General features: G+C 34.1%; 2 protein-coding genes across 3 annotated transcripts in view; one reads left to right on the top strand and one right to left on the bottom strand.

The window, feature by feature from the left end:
• The window catches only part of Prp8 (pre-mRNA processing factor 8), a 39563-nt gene extending 20534 nt beyond the window's left edge, over nucleotides 1–19029 (bottom strand). Inside the window, exons 1-28 of one of the 2 annotated variants that reach the window (XM_074116260.1) lie at nucleotides 18872–19013; nucleotides 17806–17865; nucleotides 17354–17718; nucleotides 17102–17270; nucleotides 16080–16244; nucleotides 15787–16002; nucleotides 15366–15578; nucleotides 15145–15270; nucleotides 14453–14558; nucleotides 14184–14371; nucleotides 13182–13313; nucleotides 12867–13072; nucleotides 10946–11096; nucleotides 10780–10855; nucleotides 10483–10692; nucleotides 10273–10389; nucleotides 10070–10186; nucleotides 9266–9355; nucleotides 9005–9168; nucleotides 8515–8641; nucleotides 8206–8398; nucleotides 7932–8119; nucleotides 7058–7296; nucleotides 6657–6954; nucleotides 5882–6058; nucleotides 5552–5788; nucleotides 5266–5456; nucleotides 4233–4368 (exon numbers count right to left, since the gene is read on the bottom strand). In XM_074116260.1, the coding sequence (XP_073972361.1) occupies nucleotides 4233–4368; nucleotides 5266–5456; nucleotides 5552–5788; nucleotides 5882–6058; nucleotides 6657–6954; nucleotides 7058–7296; nucleotides 7932–8119; nucleotides 8206–8398; nucleotides 8515–8641; nucleotides 9005–9168; nucleotides 9266–9355; nucleotides 10070–10186; nucleotides 10273–10389; nucleotides 10483–10692; nucleotides 10780–10855; nucleotides 10946–11096; nucleotides 12867–13072; nucleotides 13182–13313; nucleotides 14184–14371; nucleotides 14453–14558; nucleotides 15145–15270; nucleotides 15366–15578; nucleotides 15787–16002; nucleotides 16080–16244; nucleotides 17102–17270; nucleotides 17354–17714 (4593 nt within the window). In that variant the 5' untranslated portion in view covers nucleotides 17715–17718; nucleotides 17806–17865; nucleotides 18872–19013. Of the gene's footprint in view, nucleotides 1–4232; nucleotides 4369–5265; nucleotides 5457–5551; nucleotides 5789–5881; nucleotides 6059–6656; nucleotides 6955–7057; nucleotides 7297–7931; nucleotides 8120–8205; nucleotides 8399–8514; nucleotides 8642–9004; nucleotides 9169–9265; nucleotides 9356–10069; nucleotides 10187–10272; nucleotides 10390–10482; nucleotides 10693–10779; nucleotides 10856–10945; nucleotides 11097–12866; nucleotides 13073–13181; nucleotides 13314–14183; nucleotides 14372–14452; nucleotides 14559–15144; nucleotides 15271–15365; nucleotides 15579–15786; nucleotides 16003–16079; nucleotides 16245–17101; nucleotides 17271–17353; nucleotides 17719–17805; nucleotides 17866–18871 lie in introns of both variants that reach the window. The other variant, XM_074116259.1, reaches the window with a different exon arrangement.
• Nucleotides 19030–19308: 279 nt separating this feature from the next.
• On the top strand, nucleotides 19309–20084 carry RpS29 (ribosomal protein S29). The gene is made up of 3 exons (XM_074116290.1): nucleotides 19309–19486; nucleotides 19815–19914; nucleotides 19996–20084. The coding sequence occupies exons 1-3, from the start codon at nucleotides 19425–19427 to the stop codon at nucleotides 20002–20004; spliced, it is 171 nt and encodes a 56-aa protein (XP_073972391.1). The 5' UTR covers nucleotides 19309–19424; the 3' UTR covers nucleotides 20005–20084.
• The last annotated feature ends 32 nt before the right edge of the window (nucleotides 20085–20116 follow it).

Below are 20116 nucleotides of genomic sequence, written 5' to 3' on the forward strand. Positions count from 1 at the left end.
TGGTATGGAATTTTGTTCTTTTATACACTTTGTTTTTCTCAATTATAAACTGTAGTTATTTTGTGCACAGATCTATAATTTTAGAAGATATAAAGGGTTGAAAATTTTTTGGGTCATGAAATTCTGTAAAATTGTAGCCGTTCTATATCTCCCACTGTGAACCACGTATTGGTATGGAATTTTCTTCTCTTGTACACTTTGTTTTCCTCAATTATAAACTATAGTTATTTTGTGCACAGATCTATAATTTTAAATGATATAAAGGGTTGAAAATTTTTTGGGTCATGAAATTCTGTAAAATTGTGGCCGTTCTATATCTCCCACTGTGAACCACGTATTGGTATGGAATTTTGTTCTTTTATACACTTTGTTGTTCTCAATTATAAACTATAGTTATTTTGTGCACAGATCTATAATTTTAGAAGATATAAAGGGTTGAAAATTTTTTGTGTCATGAAATTCTGTAAAATTGTGGCCGTTCTATATCTCCCACTATGAACCACGCATTGTTATGGAACTATGTTCTTTTATACACTTTGTTTTTCTCAATTATGAACTATAGTTATTTTGTGCACAGATCTATAATTTTAGAAGATATAAAGGGTTGAAAATTTTTTGGGTCATGAAATTCTGTAAAATAATGGCCGTTCTATATCTCCCACTGTGAACCACGTATTGGTATGGAATTTTGTTCTTTTATACACTTTGTTTTTTTCAATTATAAACTATAATTATTTTGTGCACAGATCTATAATTTTAGTTGATATAAAGGGTTGAAAATGTTTTGGGTTACGAAATTCTGTAAAATTGTGGCCGTTCTATATCTCCCACTGTGAACCACGTATGGGTATGGAATTTTGTTCTTTTTTACACTTTGTTTTTCTCAATTATAAACTATAGTTATTTTGTGCACAGATCTATTATTTTAGAAGATATTAAGGGTTGAAAATGTTTTGGGTCATGAAATTCTGTAAAATTGTGGCCGTTCTATATCTCCCACTGTGAACCACGTATTGGTATGGAATTTTGTTCTTTTATACACTTTGTTGTTCTCAATTATAAACTATAGTTATTTTGTGCACAGATCTATAATTTAAGAAGATATAAAGGGTTGAAAATTTTTTGGGTCATGAAATTCTGTAAAATTGTGGCCGTTCTATATCTCCCACTGTGAACCACGCATTGTTATGGAACTTTGTTCTTTTATACACTTTGTTTTTCTCAATTATGAACTATAATTATTTTGTGCACAGATCTATAATTTTAGTTGATATAAAGGGTTGAAAATGTTTTGGGTCACGAAATTCTGTAAAATTGTGGCCGTTCTATATCTCCCACTGTGAACCACGTATGGGTATGGAATTTTCTTCTTTTATACACTTTGTTTTTCTCAATTATAAACTATAGTTATTTTGTGCACAGATCTATTATTTTAGAAGATATTAAGGGTTGAAAATGTTTTGGGTCATGAAATTCTGTAAAATTGTGGCCGTTCTATATCTCCCACTGTGAACCACGCATTGGTATGGAACTTTGTTCTTTTATACACCTACTTTTTCTCAATTATGAACTATAGTTATTTTGTGCACAGATCTATAATTTTAGAAGATATAAAGGGTTGAAAATTTTTTGGGTCATGAAATTCTGTAAAATAATGGCCGTTCTATATCTCCCACTGTGAACCACGTATTGGTATGGAATTTTGTTCTTTTATACACTTTGTTTTTCTCAATTATAAACTATAATTATTTTGTGCACAGATCTATAATTTTAGTTGATATAAAGGGTTGAGAATTTTTTGGGTCATGAAATTCTGTAAAATTGTGGCCGTTCTATATCTCCCACTGTGAACCACGTATGGGTATGGAATTTTGTTCTTTTATACACTTTGTTTTTCTCAATTATAAACTATAGTTATTTTGTGCACAGATCTATTATTTTAGAAGATATTAAGGGTTGAAAATGTTTTGGGTCATGAAATTCTGTAAAATTGTGGCCGTTCTATATCTCCCACTGTGAACCACGTATTGGTATGGAAGTTTGTTCTTTTATACACTTTGTTTTTCTCAATTATAAACTATAGTTATTTTGTGCACAGATCTATAATTTTAGAAGATATAAAGGGTTGAAAATTTTTTGGGTCATGAAATTCTGTAAAATTATGGCCGTTCTATATTTCCCACTGTGAACCACGTATTGGTATGGAATTTTGTTCTTTTATACACTTTGTTTTTCTCAATTATAAGCTATAGTTATTTTGTGCACACATCTATAATTTTAGAAGATATAAAGGGTTGAAAATTTTTTGGGTCATGAAATTCTGTAAAATTGTGGCCGTTCTATAGTTTATAATTGAGAAAAACAAAGTGTATAAGAGAACAAAATTCCATACCAATACGTGGTTCACAGTGGGAGATATAGAATGACCATAATTTTACAGAATTTCATGACCCAAAAAATTTTCAATCCTTTATACCTTCTACCTTTTTAGATCTGTGCACAAAATAACTTTAGTTTACAATTGAGAAAAACAAAGTGTATAAAAGAACAAAATTCCATACGAATACGTGGTTCACAGTGGGAGATATAGAACGGCCATAATTTTACAGAATTTCATGACCCAAAAAATTTACAACCCTTTATATCTTCTACCTTTTTAGATCTGTGCACAAAATAACTATAGTTTATAATTGAGAAAAACAAAGTGTATAAGAGAACAAAATTCCATATCCATACGTGGTTCACAGTGAGAGATATAGAACGGCAACAATTTTACAGAATTTCATGACCCAAAAAATTTACAACCCTTTATATCTTCTACCTTTTTAGATCTGTGAACAATATAACTATAGTTTATAATTGATAAAAACAAAGTGTACTTGAGAAGAAAATTCCATACGAATACGTGGTTCACAGTGGGAGATATAGAACGGCCATAATTTTACAGAATTTCATGACCCAAAAAATTTAAAAGTGGTAAACATGGTTAAATGTGAGTGTAATGTGGTCCTATCTAAGTCTAGTGAGTGGTAAACATGGTTAAATGTGAGAGTAAGGTGGTCCTATCTAAGTATAGTGAGTGGTAAACATGGTTAAATGTGAGTGTAAGGTGGTCCTATCTAAGTCTAGTGAGTGGTAAACATGGTTAAATGTGAGTGTAAGGTGGTCCTATCTAAGTCTAGTGAGTGGTAAACATGGTTAAATGTGAGTGTAAGGTGGTCCTATCTAAGTCTAGTAAGTGGTAAACATGGTTAAATGTGAGTGTAAGGTGGTCCTATGTAAGTCTTGAGAGTCGCCAACATGGTATAGATGAGACACCAGAATGGTAGAATGAAGGTGCCAAGTTTTGGAAAGGTGATAATATTGATAGAGGCACCAGCTAGGCGGAATAAAGATGCATTGGTCCGATTCTGGTTTAACCATTGGCAATGTTTGGTTTTAAAAATTTAATCTTTCAAATTTTGATTAAATTAAAAAATTTAATCGTTTAAAGTGATTAAAACTAAATTTGGAATTTAATTTAATCAATTAAAATTCTGATTATTTAATTTGATTAAAAATTTTAATTGATTAAATTCCGATTAAATTAAAAGTGAATTTAATTGTAATCAACTAAATTTGGCCGACTAAATTTTTTAATTTTAATCATGATTAAAATTAAATTTCGGTTTAATTCAATTGTTTTTTAATTGATTAAATTTTTGCCCAACTCTGGGATTCACGAACATTGCTGAATTATTCAGAAGTGATAATTCTTATATTTAAGAAATTACGGATTAACTCCTACAAATAAAACCATCAGAACCAAAAATAATATTCATCTAAACCATCGTTTCTCAACCTTTAAGTTGCGAAAACTTCAAAGTGACAATAAAGAAAAAAACAAATTACTTGTAATGGTTAGTACATTATGTTAAATGATAAAATTGATTCCTTCAACTATTTAGCAACCAAAAAATAACTTCGTTTAATTATTATCTTTGTTAATGTATAGTAATAAAGCCAACGCGTTCCTCTAAGTATAATTCAGATTTTAATAGCCATTTTTATTAATTACTATTGCTAGCCAATGCAATAAATTACATTGTTCAATGATATCACCATAGACTTTTTTTATCAACTTTCTTAAACTAACTCGTAACTGAAGATTTATTAAGAAAAACTGGATTGAATTATAGAATCTTTGTACATCAGATTTATGTTCTACTTAATCTACTGAATGAAGAAATTACCTGATACATTTTGAATTCGGTTCTGATTCTCCATCCCTTGTCATAGGCAAGAGTGTGTCTGTCTTTCTGGAAGAGTGTGTTAATTCTGGGTATACCACGATCCCAACTGTCTTCTAGATCTTCAAGTGTTAAACGCCTAAAACAGTTTTTTTTTTGTTAGTATTATTAGTATTAAACAATTCCCATCCCTTCTCAACCCTACAGAATACGATTAGTAACCTTGTGTTAAAGTGGGATATGCAATATATGCTTAAGGACAACAGGGAACAGTTATCCTGAATCCCTACTTGCTTCACTTTCTACAAAAGCCTAGTTCCCTTAATTTGGGCAAGCCATTCTCCAGAACATATGGAGAGCTTTGGGTTGAGAGACAAGATGCACCAGGGAGTTAAAATAGGCCAAACTCCACTCAGTATCTGGAGCGTTCCTGGAAGACTTGGACATTAACTAGTTACAGGAGGGGAATATTCTCTTCTTAGAAACGGTCTTAGATTTGAATTGAGTTTGTATCAGGGAGTGGTTGTAATAACTAAGCAGAAATTCCCGCCGCCCTTCCTAAAACGAGCAGAATAATAATAATAATAATAATAATAATAATAATAAAGGGAAGGGAGGGAAGGGATTAGCTATGAGGTTAGCATACTGGACTCCCACGCGGAGGTCCCGGGTTCGAATCCAGCAGCTGACCCTTAGATTTTCTCTTCCTAGGAGCTTCTTACAGCTCACTGTCCGGTGATGGACAGTGTTGTCTGTAACGAGAGAACACTGTCCGGAGGCCGGCAGTGCACTGGAAAAAGCTCCGGGCGCCAATAACCATAGATGTTGACGCGCCTTAAATCATAAAAAAAAAAAAATAATAATAATAATAGTAAACAGGGAGATGTTTCAAATCCCAACAGTAAATCCCCTTCAATTAGATCCTCTGGACGCAATAAATCCGCTTGTTTGCAGTGCATCTATTTAAAATCAGTGAAGTTTTAAAATGAAAGTATCACGATCGAATTTTAAAATTTAAGTACTGAGGTTTGCTTACCTATTTTGAGCGTTAGCTTCTTGTCTTTTGAGCGCATATTCAGCCCAAACTCTTTGTGAATCAATGAATTCCGATTCCCAAGGTTGAATATAACGATATAAATTAGGTATAAGTTGATCTTCATCATGACTCATACCGGATCTGAAGTGAGTTATACCTACTTCAGTCTGCTTGGACCATCTTAGATCAGACTAAAATTAACGTAAGAAAAAAAAAAAAAATCAGAGATTCTGTAAGTGGACAGTCATGAATAAGATTTTTTTTTTTTAATTTATTCTGAAGTTACCTGAGGAATGAGAACATGTCCCATAGAAAGCATTCCAAGTCCACCTAACTCCTTAGGCGTATAGAACACCACAGGTGGAAAACGGGAAGGCATTTTAGAGTTCAAACCAATTTTAATTCTTGTCTGTATTTTATTTTCACATTTCACCAATAAATCTAGAAGTTCTTGTGTGTTGACAACGGCTTCACGGAAGTAGGTCATCAAACCAATGAGTGCTGTATTCCATTTGTTTACAATCTGAAAATTTATTACCATTAAACATACTACATTCTAAACTTACGACCCCATATTTTATGGAAACTGAGCAATTTCAAAGATTTTCCAAATTACCTTGGTAAACGTGGTAGAGCCGGATGCCATGAGAATCTGGCGCACTCTGTTGTGAAACCTCTGAAGACTTTCATCGTCCACACGTAAGAAACACTGAGCTGTTCGTTCTTTGGTCACTTCATTTTGTAAATTCCAGACACCATCACGATGTGTGAATTCTTCATGTGTTGTACGACACTAAAAACAATAATGATAATAAAAACAAAATATGATGACAGAAAATTTGAACAATTCGGGAATTCAACCAAAAAAGAGATTAAAATAACGAGGGATTGTTAAAAACTTTTTACCCTTGTTTTTGAAGACTCATGAAAATATTTACTAGGACAAAAGAAAATTTATTTGTTACTTTGAGTTCTTTCTAATCAATCACAATTAGATATTCTTCTGTCGAAAATTAGACCCAAAATAACTTCTTTTCAACTGATTAAACTCTACCATTCTTCGAAACATGAACTTAAATTTGGATATCTAAGTTAACAGTTTCATTTAACAGACTAAGCTTGAACTCTCAGAACATAAAGTGGCTTTATAGAAAGCAATATTATTAATATCAGTTAGGCATGCAGTCATTTCTCTAACAACTGTTTCATCGAAAAGATGTGATCAATGATCTACCAACAGAGAAAACCATATTTCTCCAATGATCGGTGAACCACTTCCACCAGACAACTCCTCCGTTAGTTGGCTTTACTGACCTTTGTCAGGTTCTGGATTCCCCCATTATTCTTTTATCCTTACATTATACCAAGTTTAAAATTTGAAATAAACAAACCTTCGGTAGTATTCTGCATTCAAAGCCAGCCATATTGAACAATAGATTTGGATTATCCTTAGAGTAGACCGATACAAATGAACAATCCCATTGTAAGGTGGTGGCCGATCTAGGCAATCTATTCTTGATATCCCAGAAAACAGCTCGGCCAAGATTCACATCATGTTTCATGAGACGCATTCGAGCATCCCTGGGCCAGCACTTCTTATTGTTATAACCGACAATATTTTCATTATTCGGATCTGGATGTTCGGTGAGATAACGTTGTATCAATTCACGAGCCTCTTCTGCGCTGAATCTGTATGGAAAAATAATTAAAAAAAAAAAAATCAACGGATTAATTTAGGATAATTTAGCATTTAAAAGATCTGTATGATTAAAACTATTACTACCCTACTTACCTAAAGAAAACATGGACCCGATCAACGTATCTACAATACAATCGCACCGGATGAGCAGTTTCTGAGTTTGTATCCTGAAAAGTAAGGAAATCGTTTGGCATCTGCGGAGGTCCAGCCATCTCTGATGCTCGCTGCAGACCAAGCACCAACAGATCTAATACTAGGCCGTAGTATTGGACGATGAACGAAGCGAACTGTAGTCCTCTTATTATGCCATAACTGTTAGTATGGTTCATGTCCTATGGAAATTCAAATTACTATTAGTTAATATTCGACTGAAAAGTTTAAAGTTCGGTGAGAATCATATCATCATAAATGACAAAGGAGAACCATATATAAAAGTAACACAGTAATAAATTTAAGTAATTTGAGCTCCCAGTCTACCAAACTCCATGAATGAAGAAAGTGGGTGTTAAATGAGGGCAGCGTTTGCCAAAGGGCTTGATAGACCCAAATAATTGGACTCATCAATTCTTTATGTCCATCAGTAGTCACTTATTTGATGAAGTATGAGTGTTGCGCCTTACAGATGTCCATGAGTAGAAGTGGACGAGCTATTTTCTGCTATCCCTACAGGCATCCCATCCTAGCAGCACGAAGTATACTAATACTTCCATACAACTGACTCAATATACATATATTGACCTACAGAGGTAATTCACGTCTACAATACCCTCTACGACGTGTTAAGACATTTAAGGAAAGTTTCAAAGATTTTTTTTTTTTTTTACATTGTATGATTTTGGCTTCATAGTCACTCTGTACATTCAAGAGAGTAGAGCCTTAAATTGAAAGGAGAGTCAGAAAAGATTTTCTTAATTCAAAGAGATTCCGTTGCCTTAAAAAAAGTTTAAATCAAAAATAAGAAATTCACCTTATAATTGATAACAACATTATTCTTAGCAGTCATGTAATCAGCAATATTATGATCGACAATTAGTCGCAGCACTCTGTTCAACAATGTCAGATCGATTTTTTCATAGATTTTCTCAAAACGAGATTCCAACAGTACGTTACATTCACCTTCAGATACATCCCACACATCCTGGAGATTATTTATACCTGAAAATGATGATCAAGCAGATTTTATAAAAAGTAGTCAAAAAAAAAATTTTTAACCCAAAAAAAATAAAGTAAAGCACACAGACCTTGACACCATTTATATACCAACAATGGAGGTGGTTCAGTGTCTGAAGGTTTAACCCAGGGTGGAAATAATCTTCTCTTATCCGCTTCATACCATAGATATTGGTCCAAATAAGCATCAGTTATCTTCTCTAATGGTTCCACATCGTACACGGGCACAAGATGTGAATACAAGTCCATAAATTCTATTCCTACCTGAAAAAGGTTGTAATTATTTTTATTACATTAAATAAAATCCTTAAGAATTGATGAATTTGTGGGTTTCGCTTGGGAGCTTTAAACAGGAATAAAAACTGGATTTATTTAATTACCTCTTTAAATGCCCTCTGTGTGAGCAAGTGTCTCTTTATCCTGGATAGAGCCTCGTGAGGATTGTCATAGGCCTGCTCAATAAGCCCTAATTCCTCTCTCTGACTTTGATTCAGACGGGATTTTACGCTGCAAAAAAAAAAAAAAATGATTCTAGTAACGTTTCCATTTTTATTATTATTTATTAATTTATTTTTTGCGCAACGACTGCCTTGGTCATGAGCACCCATTTTTATCATTATTTATTCAATAATAAATTTATAACTACAGTCCTCCTAACCCATATTTATGGACTGATAATAGTATATACGCGTATGAGTTCTCATAAAGATTTGATGAATGCAAAGCGAGATATTGAGAGTTGAATTTTAGACTTAAGTATGAAAGTTTAAATGCAATTATCTTCTCTAATCGAATGCATCGTAAAAGTTTATAATTCACAGACTGAATACAAAAATATAATCTGTGTAATAAATGAATAATCAACTTTACCTGTAGGCTTCCTTTAATCTTTCCAAAGCTAAAATCAGCAACTTTGTGTCGTGTTTGTACGAAAGAGGTGGAAAAGGTATTGGAGCAAAACGACGTGATTCCAGCCAATGAACGGTTGTCGTATAAATGGCAACAGCTTCTTCCGGTGAAATATACGGACCATCCTGTTGAAACAGGCAAAAAAAAAAAAAAGAAAGAATATTTTTGAAAATAAAGGCTTATTAGATATTTTCACTTGCATATATTGTGAAGTTCACGTACTTTCAAATAGTTATGCTGTCTTTCTTGTTCTGCTTTCAAGTAAAGTCTGGTAAGTCTGCCTAAGTTTTTTTTACAAACTGTTTTATCAACCTAGAACAAAAAAAAAATTACAATTTCGCAATCATTTTTAACATCAGAGCTACAAAAATGGACACCAATAGTGGGACCAGCCACTTCTTTAGTGATACTGTTATCGCTAGGTTAAGTCCAAGGGTAATTAGAACTTAGGATGTTATACAGGCACTGTGGGCCAGAAAAGGCTGACTATGGGACACCTTGAAGGTCTATTAGAAGAAACTTCTTTTTATTTTTTGCAAGGCCAAGAGTTTTTCCTTTAATCTCTACCGGTTCCAAAGTGTCAAATTAGCGAGTTTATTGCAATCACGACTTATTTACATTAATTTTAAGTTTTTTTTTTAAAGACATGGATAGCTTTTATGGAAGATATTTTAGTTTGTAACCACCCAAATAGTAGTAATCCCTTAGAATACTAAAATCTTACAACGTCTCACAGATCTGCCTGTGTGCCACCACTTTTTAGGGCTAGTGTTATCCGAAGTATTTTTTGTTGCCGCATGAGAAAACATTGAATTTTTGATCACACTTCTGGTAAAACACAAGCCCTTTCCAGCCAGAGTGATGCAGAACAGGAGAGATAAATTTTGGAGCAATGTTCATCTGCTTCCTCTCTCCATTTCTGAGCTCTTGGTAAGGTATTGACTTTTCACTTATCTCAGGTTGTCGACTTCCAACTCTGTGAACCCCCTAACAACAAATTAGTAAAAATCAAATAACATAACTAACCGTAGCTCCTCTACGAATTCTCTCACGATTGTAATGAGCCGTATTGGTCCACCAATCAGCTTTCATCTTCACATATCTTAATATCATGTTTTCAATTGGTATTGGAAGACCAGGAACCTATAAAAAATAGAAATTAAAATTGTACGGAGTTAAATCTAAGAGGCAATTTCTAAACTAGAAATGAAGTGAAGCTTAAGATTCACCTTCCATGGAATGTTTGCCTTCCAACAACGCCAAGCTTCAGAGAGATGCTGTAATATGGTTCTAGCTTTGTTCTGTTTTATACCTTCAGGCATCATATCCACAATATCATGCATAACCTGAAACATGAGGTAAATATAATAATAGTAATAAAAGCCCCCCTCCAAAAAAAAAAAAAAAAAAACCTTAAATATAAGATAAATAATACTTACAGAAGCTCTAAGCTCTAAATCAAAATGTGATTCTACTCTTTGTTTGGTGACAGTCTTGGCTACACCTTTACTATGTCTTCCTTCAAACTGTCTGGACAACAAGTTTCCTAACCAACGTTCCAAGAGTGGTGTGATTCCTCGCATGAAGAATAGCCAAACTCGCCATCCTGGGGCCCAAATACCACATCCAGGACCTTTACCAACGGGACCCTGTAAAGAAAAACAAACAAACAAATTTATTGCAAATCATAAATTAAGAGGTGATAAAAAATTAAAAACATTTATTGTATTCATTACCGTGTTAAATCGATAGTAAATTAGATGTTTCAGATCCTTGCACATCCTAATTTGTCTCATCAACTTGTATTTGTATCTGCACGGGGGAAAAAAAATGAATATACTAAAATAAATACAATCAATAATCTAGTAAAATTTCATTATTACGATTATTCTAAAAACTAACCTGTACATTCCGGTAAGTTGTCCAACATGTGAGAAAACATATTGAAGACCATCTGCCAATTGGAAAGCGTCAACATTGTTCAAACGATACTGTACATGCGAGTCTATAATCAATTTTGTGAGACGTAGAATTTCTCTGCATAGATGGAAGGCTGGGAAAATGGAGAAAGAAAAACATTATGATCCACTTTAGATAGACGGGAGGAACAAGGAAGATGTAAGCCAAATTCTATTTCTATTTACTCCGGTTCAATGATTTATTAGTATTATGTCTGCAAAATGATTAGATTAGATTAGATTAGATTAAATTTGGGTGGCCTCAAGGCCTGCGCCACCGCGACCCCTATGGATCTATTGTGGCTCCCCGACTTTAGAGCTCACCCTCCAGACCCGTCCGTTTAATCAGACTCTTAATTCTGGAGAGTGGCTCCTGGGTAAAGCTCTCAGGCCTTGGTTTTTCCTCCCCGAGAAGTAACATCCTTAGCCATACGAGCCCCTCACACTGACACAACACGTGTAGTGCAGTTTCTTCCTCTTCCTGACAGAACCTACAAAGGCTATCATCTGCCAGGCCCATGCGATGCATGTGCTTTCTGAGCCTGCAGTGGCCCGTTAATAGGCCTACAATTATCCTTATAGCCCCACGGCCTTGACGGATTAATTCTGCGGTCAGCCTCGGCGAGTAGCCTCTGATGAACTCCTTCGCCTGTCGCAGCCCAGTGGTAGCAAGCCACCACTCCTGAGCCTTACTCTGCACCCATGCATTGATGGCCGCAGACTTAACACATTTCGAAACCCCAAAGCAGGGCTCCGGGCCAACGAAGTGTCCCGCAGAGCCTTCCCGGGCCAATAAATCTGCCACTTCGTTCCCCTTGTGTCCTGAATGTCCAGGTACCCAAACTAGAAAGACCATATTCTGGTCACTAATTTCCTTCAGGGCACCCAGACAGTCCCAAACCAGCCTTGAATTGACCTGGTAGGAACTAATTGCCCGTAGAGCAGCCTGACTATCCGAGAAAATTACGACCTTAGAGTTAATAATTCTTCGCCCTTTAATCTCGGTAGCACAGAACCTAATTGCAGCTAGCTCAGCCTGAAAAACTGTAGCTAGTTTTCCTAGGCTAACCGAAAAGCTACATTTCGGTTTCGCCCCGTACACTCCCGCTCCTACTCCCTCCTCCAACTTGGCTGCAAAATGACTACTCGTTATGCGAACAGATTTGTGGATGTAGTCTGTAGTTTATCCGAGTGTAGATGCTTTACCCAAATACGTTGATCATCTCAACTGCATCTTAGATCCTAGAGGGATTTTGTAAGTACTGAGGATGGCTAGTGTTGTTGGACTGGGATACCTACCTGCAGAAATACGACAAGGCGGATCCAACCACAAAGCAGATTTTAAAGAAAAAAAAAGAAAGAAATTCTGTACATTTCTGCTTTTATGCATTAAATACAAAGCAATGCCTATACCAAAAAATCAGTCCTAGCACCGTCATAATATTAGAATTTAAATATTTTAAGAATTTATCCAATTTTAAAGAAATAAGCAACTGAAGTAAAATTTACAATTAAATTTACCGACTTAGCATGCTTCTAATCGATTTTTTAACTTTCTTCAATAATTCGATTCCTAAAGAATACGTAGGGAAACTTGAGCTCCTTTTCTACACGCTACTTTTGAACCCTAGACTAACAGCACGTACAAAATTTCATGAGTTGAATCCTGCAGTGCTGGATTAAATCAATAATTTCATTAGTTCTATGACTCTCCCAACAATGTAGGAGCAACATAGACTCCTCCTATTATACATTTTATATTAAAAATACTTTACTGACCACACTCACCCTTCTCAAATCTCTGAGATACAAATAAACACAACAATGAAAATTCAGTAAAATGAAAAAGAAACTTAAATAATTACCATTTCCAAATCTTGACTTCTTTCTTTCTTTTGTAGTTAAAGTTTTCACAGGTTTCAGATTAAAATTATAATCAAGATGGAGGTAGTTCAAGTTTTTTCTGTGTATAAGCAGATTAAGCATGTTGTATCCTTGACGACAGACTTGCAAACCAGCTTCTACCCAGTCTAAGGTAGTTGTTTGGAAGAATTTGGTACCTTTAAACGATCTGTACAATTACAAGTGAAACAGAAAATATTATGCATTGCGCGAAGAAAAGTATATTAATGAATATCAATGAGTGATACAGATATGCATTACAAATATATCTAACTCACCTAAAAAGATATCGCTTCTTCTGCGGCTTGGGCGGCCTATGTTTAAGAGCGTTCAGGACGAAATACTTAAGTAATTTCTGATAGGATACTCTCACTTTTACCGGTTGACCTGGGGGAACATGTTCTCTGTACCTTAAAAATTGAAAAAAAAAAAACTGACTTGAAATGGGCTTTGTTGAATCAAGGGCCAATTTTAATGAAACTTATGTTAAGACAGACATTTAATAGAGAAGCGATTAAAGCAATGCACGGAATTCCACGAGGAGATCCTAAGGTTTCAGCCCATCTGCCGGCTTCTAGATTATCTCTTCTTAGGAGGCTTTTACAGTCCACAAATCGGCGTTGGACATCGTTGTCTGTAACCAGTGGACACTTTTCGAGGGGGTAAAAATTAATGTTAAAAAAAGTCGATGATTCACAAAGAGGTAATGGAGAGAACTTGAAGAAAATAAGTTGGAGCTGTTTACGTGATCTTAAAAATAAATATATAAATAAAAAATGGAAAAGTCAGTGAATTGTTTTGGTTTGTGGGATTATATAGCTTTTTGTGATTTTTCGTTCTTTACCTACTGTTACCGTATAAACATATACCTAAAGGGAAGGGATTAGCTATGAGGTTAGCATATTGGACTTCCACGCGGAGGTCCCGGGTTCGAATCCAGCTGCTGACCCTTAGATTTTCTCATCCTAGGAGCTTCTAACAGCTCACTGTCCGGTGATGGACAGTGTTGTCTGTAACGAGAGAACACTGTCCGGAGGCCGGCAGTGCACTAAAAAAAGCTCCGAGCGCCAATAACCCTAGATGTTGACGCGCCTTAAATCATATATAAAAAAAAGACATATACCTAAACTTGAATTTTCTAAAAACACTTTTCCAGACTTAGGGGGCGATAAAATGTGCATTTTCGGTGAAAATTCAATACAAAATATTTATTACGATCACAATACTTCCTTGCTCTAACGTAAATAAAGAAAATATGTACTTAATACGTTCCAAATTACCAAGACTTAACAAGCGGCACATCTAAAGCTCGCCGGGTACATCCTGAACGTAGATTGAAAGGCCTGGGAGCCCACAGCAGACTGATTCCGTTGGCTGTATTATCAGTATACAATGGAGTCTCCTGTAAGAATGGCTGTACATCTGCAACCAGTTCGAAGTCCTCATCATCTTCAGCCGTATCAAATGACTGTCATCGAGAAAGAGGGGTTAAAATACTAAAAATAAACAGCTGAATAAATGCTTGAAAAAAAAAAAGAAGATCACTCACCTTAACAGAATGCCTATGAGATATCGGATTGATCAGTGGATCGAAATAGAATGCTGGTAAGTCTGGATCTTCAGTTTTGATAAACACTACGTTTGGAGTGTGATACCTTTAAAAAAAAAAATAAGTAAAAAGCCAAATCACATACATAACATGATGCTTTCTTCAGCATCATTTTCATTTATCCTAATTCTACTTTCTTGTAACATTTTAGTAAACATGAAACCATAGTATACTGTAGCTATAATATCTAACTACGTGACGATCGCCTCGCAATCAGACCAGATTGCAAGAGATCGCTTCCTTTCCTTCTGAAAACTAATTCTAATTTCTAGCGCTTGGTACTTCTTCATGACACAAACACAGACAAAGAAATGAGGAAATTATCTACCAGCACTGATGTTGAAATAAATATAAATCCCGAATTAACATCACCCAAAACTCTTATTTTGCTTCTTCGAGCCTGGATGGAGCAGGAATCTCGGGAATAATTCCCGCAGGTAAAACAAAAAAAAAAAAACACTGTCCGCTGACTGCAGCAATCAATCTAAAGTACTTGATTAGATTGACCAATCAAGACAACTACAATATTTCTTTACCACTGTTCTAGAAGCACCTAACAAATTATATTTACATTATGTTAAAGTGGGTAGCCAGTGGATAAGACTTTTTAATTTAAATAAGGTATAACTTACCAAGATAATTTAACAAAATGTGGCAAATTGTTGTACAAGTATGGAAATGCTATTCTGTATTCAGTTCTTACTGGTTGTCGAATAATTATCTTGTTGATATCATTAAATTCATTCCAGTCTTCGTCGCTGTATCAAGAAAGAGATATTAATCAGCTGACAAGTTGATTACAAATTAACTTAATGTCAAATTTAATAAAAAAAAAAAAAAAAAATAGACTAACGCTTGATTAGAATCCTTTACTAAAGGTTCGAACTTCGGTCCTCCCGGAATGGCCATGTTTAACGCTTTCGCCGTAAAAAAAGATTTCTGGTCAAAGAGGTAGAAATAATTTTCATCTACTAGATCTGTAAGTAGCTGGTTTGCGAGACGATACAAAGTGGCCATCTGTGGAAGGCTGAGATTCCATTTTCGATATGTGGAACCATTTACATGCCTTGAAACAAGACGTTGAACAAATAGATCAGTAAACAAAAATTTTAATGTAAAATGAAATAAATAAGAGAGATAAACCTGTTACAGCTCCCCATGTACGTCAAAGCCGACCATAGCTATGCAACCAGGTACAGAGGGGATTGACAGTAATCTAAATTTCAAATAAATAAATAACAAAACAAGACTAGAAAATTTGAAATTTTACGTACTTTGTTCCAACTAAAGGTTTATGGTGATAAAACCATTCTATAACCTCCCTGTCTTCATCAGAATCCAAATCAATCTGTATAGCTTCCAATGGTTCAACGTCCAGCACATTGTCAGCATAATCTAATGGTGGTTCTTCATCGTCAAACGGTGGGAAACGCATACGCTTGAAGTGGCGACGATCACGTTTTTCACGTCGCATCATTATCCACATGGTGCTAAGACACATGAGAAGATGATAAAATTAATTTTTTTTATACTTTCATTCTAAGTTAAAAAAAAATAATCGACTTACCCCCATTGGGCTATATACACAGGTTCAATAACCCAGGGTATTTCGTTAACAAATGTTATTGCTCCAGTTATGTGATACAAAGCTTTTACATCTCTAATTTGTTCCCAAGGCATTGGCATGTTCTCTAGTAACTTCATCACTGCATGAGGCATATATTTCAATGCTCTGGAAAAATTATTTTAAAATGAGTACAGGTTGTTCAACATTTTAAGGTCTGAGAGGACAATTTTATCAACTAAATGGAAGTGTACAAGAAATACTTTCCTCACGGTTAAAATGAATCTTTATTTTAGAATAAAGTCTTTAGAGACGTATTAGGAAGCTTCTTGAATATAAAAGTACGAAAATGTACCAATACTGAAAATGGCTTACTACTTCATTTCTCCTTGGAGACACGTTTTTGTTATGTTTCCTGTTAGCGGTACGATTTGCAAACTGCAATTTTCGAGGGCAAACGTACTTATTGGAATACTTAGCAATTAAAAAAAGAAAACTATCAAGAGCTGTATCCAAGAACAATGGCTAAAATGTACCAATATTATAATAAATCTCTACCCAGAATATTTTAAAAATTGTAAAACACGGTGGGTAAGCTATTTAATTCAATAACTTATTGAAACTGTAACTTCTTACACGTTAGATTAGATTTAGATCGACACATAAAACAAATTGGATATTTCATAAATAAATTAAATAGATTAATCATTGATCAATTAGAACAGAAGTATGAAAAAAAATGACGCTTTTTGCTTATTTCACTGAAATATGTAGTAGTTTCATTTTAATTTTTTAATGATCTCGAAACAAATTGGATATCACAGACGTTACTTCGAAGACTGTGAGAGTCAAAGCAAGTGATTGCTCTCATATGGGCATATTGGAACATAAAGATGCTGAACCTGGAATGAGATAGTATAGGCATGTAGGAGTTGAAGAAGAAGCAGAAAGTATTTTCAGACACTTACATCTATCAGAAACTAAGAATCCAAAAAGCTACAAATACATTAAAATGATTGACTTACCCAAGGTAGACTCGCTTATCATGACGATATTTCCTAGAAGACATGTCACCATGATCACGGATAATTTTACGAATATGTTCAGGAGGCATATCCTCCTTTTGTGCGTCGACAAATCCAAACTTTCTTTTTTCAGAAAAACGTTTAGTTTGCAGTTGTTGCCATTTTTGTGCTGGGATTTGATAAACAAAAAAATTGTAAATTTAAATAAAAACAATCTATAGATGAATTTGACCATAAGATTTAAGATGATACCTTTTTCTTGTAGTTTCTCATCGGTAATGGGTTCTGGCAGATTTGTACCAGGAGGCACAGGAGGAGGTAGAACTTGCGCTTGAGCGGCTGCAGCTTGTGCTGCTACAACTTGTTGTTGCTGTGCTTGCACTGCTGCACATGCAGCTTGCTGAACTGCTGCAGCTTGTGCTGCGGCCGCCACTTGCACAGCGGCCATCTGTTGATGTTGCTGATGTTGATGAATAGCGGCCAGTTGTTGCGCATGATGATGAGCAGCGGCCATGTGCTGTGCTGCTGCAGCGGCTTGCTGTTGCTGCTGCGCTTGCACCATCATCGCAGCCGACCAAGGGTGTGCACCCAACAAATACGGCGGAATCGCCATGGTTCTGCAATTCAAATATAAAAAAAAGAATATAAACCTATTGTATAAAAAAGTCTTCATGAAAATTGAATGCCATCAATCAGCAAAGAACCTTTAGATAAATGGGATTAGCCTCCTTCAGGAATCTTGACTACCCTAAGGGCATCTCCACCTAATTAAACAAAGAAGACTCATTATCGACAACCCAACACACACTTAACGCCAGCTAATTAACTTATGGTTCTTAATAACATAGAACTTCCCTAAAGAAACTGGGAGAATTGTTTCATCACTTGAGTAAGGTGTAAAATGATGAGAGAGATCTCACTTCACACATGTGTAGGGGCACAATAGATCTACTTGGTCACAGTAAAGAATATCCAAATAATAATAATAATAATAATGATAATAATAATAATAATAATCCATACATTATACTTCAAGAAATTTAAGATATTTCCATTATTAAGAAGTTTTCTTTAATTCCCTTTAATAAAGGGGATCTGAACACACCAATAATATGGAAATGGATCTATTAAAGTTCCTAAATAATTCAATTTCTGAAGATTGGAGACGACCGGCCAAGAGCAAAATGTAACATTAAAAAATAAATCATTACTCTTTCAGTGCAGGTTACATAAGTGACACTTGCACAGATATAACTAGAACTAATTTACCCTTCATACAAATAAATAGTATTAAAGTTAAAATTTTTTACAGTTTATTGTAAAATTAACTATTTTATGAAGGGTAGCTGATCTGAGCAAGAAAGTAAAAAAATCAATATAATTAGATTACACCGACCAACAAATAAAATAATTTTTCTTTTTACTGAAAATGCTGGGTTTATATATATTTAGATTTACATTACTCGCATCATCGATTCTACTTTAAAACAAATGACCTGAACGATTAATTAAAAATTTAAAAAAATAAGAGAAACCAATCTTTGAATCAAAAGCAATCATCATTGTAGTGAAATTCGGAAGTTAGATATTCTTTTCCCAGTAATTCTTTTTTATAAAAATACGTTTAGGTATAAAGTTTATTATTTGATATACAACTTATAGTAAAAGAATATATCACTGAGTAGGTTAGGCGGATACGACGTTTTTACTAATTAAGTATGCATTACAACCTTAGGTATTGTTTAATAAAATAAAATTTAAGTAACTTACCAAAGTAAACTACGTCTGATATATTACTATTATATCGTTACATTTACGTCTTCGATCACTTTCAATCTTTCACGCCACAATACAATACAAATACACGACCAATAACCAAGCACAATTGGTGTTGACAAACTATTGACGATCTAGGCCCAACAGAATAAAGTGCTATAATAATAAGATTTAAAATATTAATGTACTTTCATTTAAAATATATAATATTTTTTAAATTTCTTATTCTAAAAATATATAAAAATATTAAATTTTAAATACAGGACTTGGGTATACTAATTAACAAAAGTATTTTAAAAGTAATGTTAGAAAAAAGGGAAAAATTTTTGTCTACATTTTATTCCACAAAAAAAAAATCTTACTCATGCAATGAATTTAAAATTAAAACTTACTATGCCTATTACCCAAACTTGTCAAGCTTCAGCTGTATAATGCAAAGAGGTTATATCTATCGCCATTACTCTTTCCTTGTTGTGGTTTACTTGAGCTTAACAAGCTTTCAGTAACGTATTAATTGAGTGCAAACTTAAATTAGAAAAAACGAAAAATGGGTCACGCTAATATTTGGTACTCTCATCCAAGAAAATTTGGTCAAGGATCTAGATCTTGGTAAGTTCAAATTAATGCATTTGCAAAAGTTTAAATTACACGTGTAACTAATTTCACTGGTAAGCAAGCTGTCTTGCTATAGGTACCATAAAACTTTACTTTTAAAAAGAAACAATTTCATTAAATTGATTAATTTACGAAGTAATAAATAAATGTACATACCATTTATCTTAAAACTATTTTAATGTTTAAAATAATTTTGGTTTGTTTTTATCAAAAAATGGAACCAACAAGTTTGGTTGAATGAATTGCAGATGACTAGAATATGTTTTTATATGTGAAATTGGAAATTGTGTATATAAATTTGTAAATGCTTCTTTGTTTTTAGCCGAGCATGTGCGAACGGACATGGTCTTATCAGGAAATATGGTTTAAATTTATGCAGACAGTGTTTTAGAGAGTATGCAGCAGAAATAGGATTTAAAAAGGTAATTTAATTTGTGAAATATTAAATAATGCCTTGTGTTGATTCTTTTTTAATAGGTTTATTTTGTTTTTTCTTGTTTCAGCTTGACTAAGTTTTCTGTTTTGATGAATTAATGTTAAGTTCGACTAAATGTGTATTATTTCTACCAAAATAAAATCGTTTTATTAAAAAGTAAGTTTTTATAACACCTACCCTTTGTTATT

This window comes from Rhodnius prolixus, unplaced genomic scaffold (genome assembly GCF_049639745.1).
Source record: "Rhodnius prolixus isolate KJV_2025 unplaced genomic scaffold, Rpr scaffold_13, whole genome shotgun sequence".
NCBI lineage: Eukaryota > Metazoa > Arthropoda > Insecta > Hemiptera > Reduviidae > Rhodnius > Rhodnius prolixus.

Excerpts from the sequence above, each read along its gene's own strand:
- RpS29 (XM_074116290.1), top strand. The coding sequence starts at position 19,425 with ATGGGTCACGCTAATATTTGGTACTCTCATCCAAGAAAATTTGGTCAA. Across the intron at positions 19,487-19,814 it reads GGTCAAGGATCTAGATCTTG|CCGAGCATGTGCGAACGGAC; the intron begins GTAAGTTCAAAT and ends CTTTGTTTTTAG.